The sequence below is a fragment of the Nelumbo nucifera genome, chromosome 1 (genome assembly GCF_055504915.1).
Source record: "Nelumbo nucifera cultivar China Antique chromosome 1, China Antique-T2T, whole genome shotgun sequence".
Classification (NCBI taxonomy): domain Eukaryota; kingdom Viridiplantae; phylum Streptophyta; class Magnoliopsida; order Proteales; family Nelumbonaceae; genus Nelumbo; species Nelumbo nucifera.
Window position 1 is genome coordinate 123,613,197 of NC_142649.1, and position 7,625 is coordinate 123,620,821.

Sequence of the window (7,625 nt, forward strand, 5' to 3'; positions counted from 1 at the left end):
TATTAAATCCAAGGCACACAACATATGCAACTATTCTATTTGAATTATTATATAAATTTTTCTATTTTTCTATTTTTAATTTTTAACATTAACAAAAAAAATCAACTAAAAAATTAATTCTCAAATGTTTGGTAAACAATATTTTCATTTCTTAAAAAATAAATATGTTATTATAAAACGTAAAGTAAAATATTAATTAATAATTTATAAAAATATATAATCTTAACTTAGAATATATCAAATCTATTAAAATTTTGAAAATACATATCATATGAAAATTCATAAATTTTAATTACTAAGATAATTATTCCATCATTAATATTTTTATTTTATAAATTTTATAGAATACAAAATTATTTTTATATAAATGTAAATTAGTGGATTTGATCAGTTCAATTTATGTTACCTCAAATATTTTGTGGATAATATTTTTATTTTTGTAAATAATAAATACATTGTTATTTAATGCAAATTAAAATACTAATTAATAATTTACAAAAATTTGAATATGCATATAATGTAGAAGTTTATAAATTTTAAGTATTAAAATAATTATGCTACTTTAATATTTTATTTGTATAAATTTCTTGAAATTAAAAATTATTTTTGATATATATGTAGATTTGATAAATCATTTATTCCATTGGTTTATAAAATACTAATTTTGAAAATTATTCTCTTTAATTTGTAGTTGGAGTTGTTGAATATTAGCATATGTTGTTTATTTGGATTGCATGTAGACATTAATGTTGATAAAGGTTAATGTATTTCATTTATTATTAAAAAGTAGAAAGTGGCATGGTGGTTAAAAAGACATATACTTTTGATTGTTGGGTGACCAAGGTTCTTAGTTCAAATCACACCAAGCTCTTGGATCATGACCTTACGACACATGGTTGGGGCTCTCTATGGCTCTTGCTGGTCCATGGGAGGCGCCTCTTACGTACCAAAGGGGGGTCACCATGATGTGAGGTACAAGTTGTGTCGATGATGTGCTATGCAATCGTTAAGCCTAAGAACACACCTATGCGCTATGGGCAACAGGGTAGCTTGATTAGCTTAGACACGGGCTAGTGTGGTGAAGAGTCATGCTTGGGCCAAGCCCACATGCAAAGCCTCCCTTCAGTGTGCGTTGCACAATGTCGGTCCATGCACTATCCCCATGAGCGTGTGTGTGCCCATGAGGAACCCTGGTAGCCATGCTAACCATTAACTAGGGCCGCCCCACAAGGGAATGTTGGTCTAGCAGTGCCAAGGTTAGGCACCTAAGGAGGTAGACCACCCCTCTTCAAAAAGTAAATTAAGCTTTTGGAGGTCCGCCAATAGGAAATATCACTTTTTTGAAAAATCATACTAGCAATATTTACGATAGTGCCACTCAACATAAGCCCACCAAGTATAGGTAAGGCTAAGCCTGTGGCAGACCATGACAGGCTCCCCCACTCAATCCGTTGTCGTCTCAACAATGGCTCCTTTGTGAATGGGTGTTTGTGCCCCACACATCCACGTGTGCTCTAGTTTAGGGCCGCCTAGTCAACCCAAGTCTCGCCTATGTTGGTGTTCATTTATGGGGACAAAACCATTTCACCATGCGCAATGGTTATGCCCTCTGTGTATGTGTGTATGGCCCTTGAATATGATGTGTGTGAGATGCTTTGCGGAGATCCGCCCTATGTTCTCTTTTCCTCAAGGATCGATCGTCTTCTTGGTAGCTTTTCGGTGGTGCTACTGAACAGGATGTGATAGGTCTTCTCCTACTATTGGCGTAGTGTCCTGGGAAACCCTTTCACCGTGTTGGCTTGCGGACTTCACCTTGTTGTGTTCAGGTTACTCAAACCTAGTCATGAATTATGCACTTTTGGCCCTCGAAACTACTCTTCACCTAACCAGTTCGGGCTACATCTTCGCTTCGAGGGGGCCCCAATATGTTTTGCCTCAAGGATCCGACCGCATTCTGTGCGAGTGTGGCAATTTTTACTCATGATGTTGTTGAACATGCACTCGCCTGTATGATGTGTGATTGCTACTACGAATATTCCGCTTGTGTGAGCTGAGCATGTTCTTTAATGTTGTACCGGGGCTGTGCCGCCATGCTCCAATGGCAAGTGTACCCACATTCCTAACATTTCAAATATTGTAGCTTCAACCGATGACCATTTTTTTATGCAAAGCTACTACCTCAGTGATATTCCTTGACTAACCATTGACACCAACCAATTTCGAACTGTTATCTTCGTCTTAGTAGTGCCTCTAACAAGCTACAAAACAATGGTTCATCCATCATGAAACCAAGATATAGGCACACCATCCATAGCCCATGCGCTGTCCCCCCGTGAGCGTTGCTTCAGGGTCATTGGAATGGGGACGCGATGTATGGCCTCTTGCTAGGCCTAATGTGTTTTGCTTGCTTAAACCCTGTTGAGTGTGCGTGCCAAGAGACCACACCCCACGATGTGCTGCTTGTTGTAATGACCGTTCTAGGTTGGTTCTATTGTTTGCTCTGATACCAATTGTCACGGGGTCAAGTCTACAACAGAAGAAACCCGTGTGGCATCTGGGCCATGGACGGCCAGGACAAGCCTGATGTGTACATAAGGGCCATGTGCCAGCCCGATGAATGGCTCCACCAAGGTCAATGGCACTATACCATGACCTCGTGATATATGGCCGGGGCTCTCTATGGCTCTTGCCGGTCCATGGAAGACGCCTCTTACGTGCCAAAGGGGGATCACCATGATGTGATGCACATGTTGTGCTAGGCAACCACTGAGTCTGAGAACACACCCATTTGCTATAGGCAACGAGGTAATTCGATTAACTTAGACACAGGGTTGGCATGATAAAGGGTCATGTAAGAAACCGTGATAATCATGCTGCTAACCATTAACTAAGGCTGTCTTGTAAGAGAATGTTGGTTTAGATGTGCAAGGCACCCAAAAAAATCGACCACCCCAGCACGTTAAACTTTTGAGATCCACCCGGTAGTAAACATCACGTTTCTAAAAAATCATACTCGACCTAAGCCCACCAAAGGAAGGTAACGCAAAGCCTGTATGCTAATGTGACCGGTGATCTATCGTCGGGCACAACGTGGACAAGTAAGTTCTTAACGGTATCTTTGCTCTCACTCTTCGATCCGTTTGCTTCATATAAAGTACAAACAAAAACCAACTTTTGATGTCCCCTGTCCGGAAGTCCTCACAACCACTAGATAGATAGAAAAGAAAAGAAAGCATCAGCCTTTGAAGGAGAAAGTTGGGTCCGCATATGCTTTCCCTTTTATTATTCGCCCACTCTCTCCATTATCGTAAGATGAGATGCACTATTTAATTCTTTGAGAGGGTATAATTGGTAATTGAACTTTTTATTTTATTTTATTTTATTTTTTGAGCAATTGGACTTCAACAGGTATGAAAAATTGGTCTTTTCGTGGCAGCAGAACAAACCCTTGTTTTCATTTTTTTGCAGTTGAGCCATCCTGTTCGGTCGCCTGCCGGGGTTTCAGACTTCAGAGAATCTCTCTCTCTCTCTCTAACCTGAAAGCATGAGCAAGGGACCGGGGCTCTTCTCTGACATCGGAAAGAAGGCCAAAGGTAAGAGAAATCGAGAACCCGTGGAGCCGTCTCTCTCTTATCCCAAATCGTTTCCTTGAATTTCTATTTGACAACTTTGTTTATTCTTTGATCCCTCTCTTGGTTTTTCAGATCTCTTAACTAAGGACTACAGTTCTGATCAGAAATTCACCATCTCGACTTATAGCGATGCTGGAGTTGTAAGAACTCATTACTATCTGATCTATTATTCGTTTCTTATTTTTGCATATACCACTGCTTTCGATGCTTCATTTAGGTTTTTCTCGATTAAGGTGATCTTAGTGAATGTGTGTAGCGCCTGATTCAATAAATTGCGTTGAATGTGTATTATAATTTCGAGGAACCAAATGAAGTTATGTGGAGATTCCCCATTTCACTAGTCTTTACTGCGTTTAATTCGTCTATATAGTTCCTTTGTCTTTGTTGCTTTTATTTTCTGTCATTTATTTATTATATTGTGAAGTTTGTCGCTTTCCTTTTTTTTATGAGTCGTAAGAATTTGTAATCGATTTGGTAGGTAAGAGCATCGCGTATAGCCCTACGTTTCTTTGGTAAGAGAATAAACACATCATACAGGACATTGTTCACCAGAGAATAACATAAATTAAATAGTCATTTGTTGGGAAACTCAACTTAGTGTAGGAGGTTAGTGCAACAAAACTCGGAAATGGATAGCCTGCACCTTATCCTCCATCTCCGTGATAACTTAGATATCTTTTGCTCACACTATTTTCTCTTATTATCATGACTCGTACTTTCAATTTAATGTAGTTAGACTGTCCTAGAAACAGTGCCTGTGAAGTCATGGGCACTTATTGGGGAGTGGGCTTATGTTTCTTATGTTGCAATTAGATTATTCTTCCACATCTCGGTTTGATTCATCTTGTTTTTAATAGACAAATTCATAGCAGCACTAAGATACTGTTATTGTGCATATTATGAACCTTGATGGGATGAATATTGGTATATCATATACTGCTTTATGCTTAAGAAGAACATCTTTGTCCATAGAAACATGTACCGCATTAACAGGATCTCCAATGGATTTTAAGGCCTCTGACCAGTCTACTCATTATTATTAATTTTATTTAAAATATATTATAGCTATGCTAAACTTTTTTATAAATCCTGTGTAACATTTTTCTGATCAATAATATATAAGGTCATGAATGAACCACAGAATATTGCATATGATTATGCACATACAATTCAATACGACATCTTTCTCAAAGTAAATGCTAAAACCTATTACAGTTTGTTCATTTATCCATGAGATTTGATAGGTGCTCCTATATATCCATATCTAATTCATGCATTTATTTACTAGAACTGCATGTAATAATCGGCAAAAACATTGGCTAGAGAAGATGTTAATAGAAATGTACTGAACTATGGTGCTAATTCCCTGGGGAAAGTGTTTGTAACTTGTAATGTGCAAAAGGTAGCTGAGGGGATATCCTTTGTTTTTTGTTTATTTTTCTCTTCATTTGAGGTGTAAGTGCACTATCCTACTTGTATCTTTTTCTTTCTTGTTAATAAAGTCTTTTCTGTCATTTAATGGTAAAAAATGGATGTGATACTCAAACTCTCTAAGGGTGTGTGTGTGTGTGTGTGTATATATATATATATATATATATATATATATAATAAAGTCTTTTCTGTCATTTAATGGTAAAAAATGGATGTCATACTCAAACTCTCTAAGGGTATGTGTGTGTGTGCGTGTGTATATATATATATATATTGATATTGATATAGATATATATTGGACTCTGCGAAATCTTCTTTTTTTTCCATGTGTTGTTTGTTGTGGTAATTAATGGACAAAATATTGGAGCCAGCCAATAGGTGACCATGGAGCTTGGTAAGTTCAACATGTATGAATGGATTAGGGGCAGAGTTTCTTATCCATTGAAGTTGTTCTTTTTGACTTTGTTGATCTTTCTTCATTTACATTATGTATTTTTGCTATGTTTTCCTAATATATTTCTGTTTATTACTCATTTAAGTAGTTATTTGCTAATTTGAAATGACAGATTTTTAGCATGGTCATAACAATTAAATTCCCCCTTTTTAGCTCACTAACAACCCTAGCAAATATTACTTCTTCTTGTTTTCATATATTGTTTTAAAATTTCAGTTGTCAGTTGCCTTGTGCATCTCTGTTTCAATTGGGAGTGACTGCTGAGTTCTGTTTTACATTCAGGCCCTCACTTCAACTGCTGTGAGGAAGGGAGGATTAACATCTGGTGATGTTGCAGCCCAGTGGAAATACAGGAACACTGTCATCGATGTCAAAGTTGATACAGATAATCAGGTGGATTGTCTTTGCAATTCATCTACTCTTTCTCTCTCTCTCACTTACATGAACACATTTTATTATCATGTTTTGCTTATGCATTCATCTGTGCAGATCTCAACAACTTTCACTTTGACAGAACTTCTCCCATCCACTAAAACAATTGCTACATTGAAACTACCTGATTACAATTCTGGGAAGGTACTGAATTCATTGTCTCAAGCTGGCACAATTTCAGAATGCAAGTCGTGACTGTAAACTCTTTTCCTGAAATATACTTTGTTATTTATGTTGCAGCTGGAAGTGCAGTACTTCCATGACCATGCTGCTTTCAGCACAGCTTTTGCTTTGAACAAGTCCCCTACTGTTGATCTTTCAGCAACCATAGGAACCTCAGGCTTTGCTTTTGGTGTGGAGGCAGGCTATGAGACTAAATTGGGTAGTTTTACCAAGTATAATGCTGGCATTAGTGTGACAAAGCCAGAGTCTAGTGCTACAATAATTCTGTAAGTCTTTGTTACTTCAACACTTGAAAATTGGTGCCATGTCTGTTGAGTAATTGGATTTTAGTCTTAAGTATCCATTTGGGAGGGGTCCCAAAGCTGCTTCCAGTTTTCATAGATCTCAAGGTGCAGAAAGCAATATAGAAGCATTTGGTGAAAATGTGGAAAGTTGGTCCTGGCTTTCTAAATGCCAAAATTTGTTGACATGGTCGATGCTAGGACATTTACACTAGGCTGCTTGAGCCCCATTCCTTATCTGAAACACTATCCATGTTGTATGTATATGACATGAATGTAAAATTTACTATGCTGAGCATACCATATCCCACTTAATATAAACGGAGAAACTATAATTGTCTTCTAATCCTTGGTTCCTCTCTCCATCTTCTATTAGAGCTGACAAAGGAGATACACTTAGAGCATCATATATTCACCATCTGGATCTGCTGAAGAGGAGTGCTGGAGTTGCAGAGATAACCAGAAGGTTCTCCACAAACGAGAATACTTTTACAGTTGGGGGATTATATGCTGTTGATCCACTGACAATAGTGAAGGCAAGACTCAACAACCATGGGAAACTTGGAGCCCTCCTTCAACATGAGCTTAAACCCAAGTCAGTCTTGACAATATCCGGTGAATTTGACACCAAAGCTTTGGAAAAAAATCCCAAGTTTGGATTGACCCTGGCTCTCAAGCATTGAATGGTCCCTTAATTTGTGTTTAAGGTGGTACTACCGATGGGATTGTCTATCTATTTGGATTTTGGTGGTGTTTGATAGGAATCAGGAAATAAACAGTTCCACAGATGTATTCTTTTTCTAGGTTTTGTTATGGCTGTGGACTAATTGATTGGATCTTAGGCCTGTTTAGGTCTTCCCTTCTCAATTTTCTTGGGAAGCATATTGACATGATGGATGTAACCTTGTTTTTTGATTTTTTTTTAATTTTTCATTAATTTAATCAACGGATACAAATATTGTTCAGCATATTACGTTTCTTTTGAAGTATATTCAGCATATTACTTGGTTAAGAACCGTACCAACCCATCTAATATTTACTAGTTATATAAAGGGCAGCCCATCAGCACTCCCCAATGCAGCTTTACCCGTGCAGAAATAGAGAAGTTGTTTGGAAGATTTGGACCTTGGTCACCTTGGTTGCAATAGAGCAGGCCAACCGTTGTTAAAAAATGGTTGTTATTTGTGCTGCAGTACCGTGAGGTTAAGGGGC

At 37.7% G+C, this 7,625-nt stretch overlaps 1 protein-coding gene across 1 annotated transcript; it reads left to right on the plus strand.

Annotated features, from left to right (window-relative positions):
- Window positions 1-3,410: 3,410 nt before the first annotated feature.
- Window positions 3,411-7,381, plus strand: LOC104590387 (mitochondrial outer membrane protein porin 2-like). Its single transcript, XM_010249039.3, has 6 exons — window positions 3,411-3,593; window positions 3,705-3,772; window positions 5,800-5,910; window positions 6,007-6,093; window positions 6,190-6,398; window positions 6,790-7,381. Exons 1-6 carry the CDS (start codon window positions 3,545-3,547, stop codon window positions 7,094-7,096), a joined length of 831 nt encoding a protein of 276 aa, XP_010247341.1. The 5' UTR covers window positions 3,411-3,544; the 3' UTR covers window positions 7,097-7,381.
- The last annotated feature ends 244 nt before the right edge of the window (window positions 7,382-7,625 follow it).

Bases quoted from the DNA above. Each gene is read 5' to 3' on its own strand.
- LOC104590387 (XM_010249039.3), top strand. From the start codon at position 3,545: ATGAGCAAGGGACCGGGGCTCTTCTCTGACATCGGAAAGAAGGCCAAA. The intron at 3,594-3,704 runs GTAAGAGAAATC...TTGGTTTTTCAG, and splicing joins CATCGGAAAGAAGGCCAAAG to ATCTCTTAACTAAGGACTAC. The intron at 5,911-6,006 runs GTGGATTGTCTT...TCATCTGTGCAG, and splicing joins AAGTTGATACAGATAATCAG to ATCTCAACAACTTTCACTTT.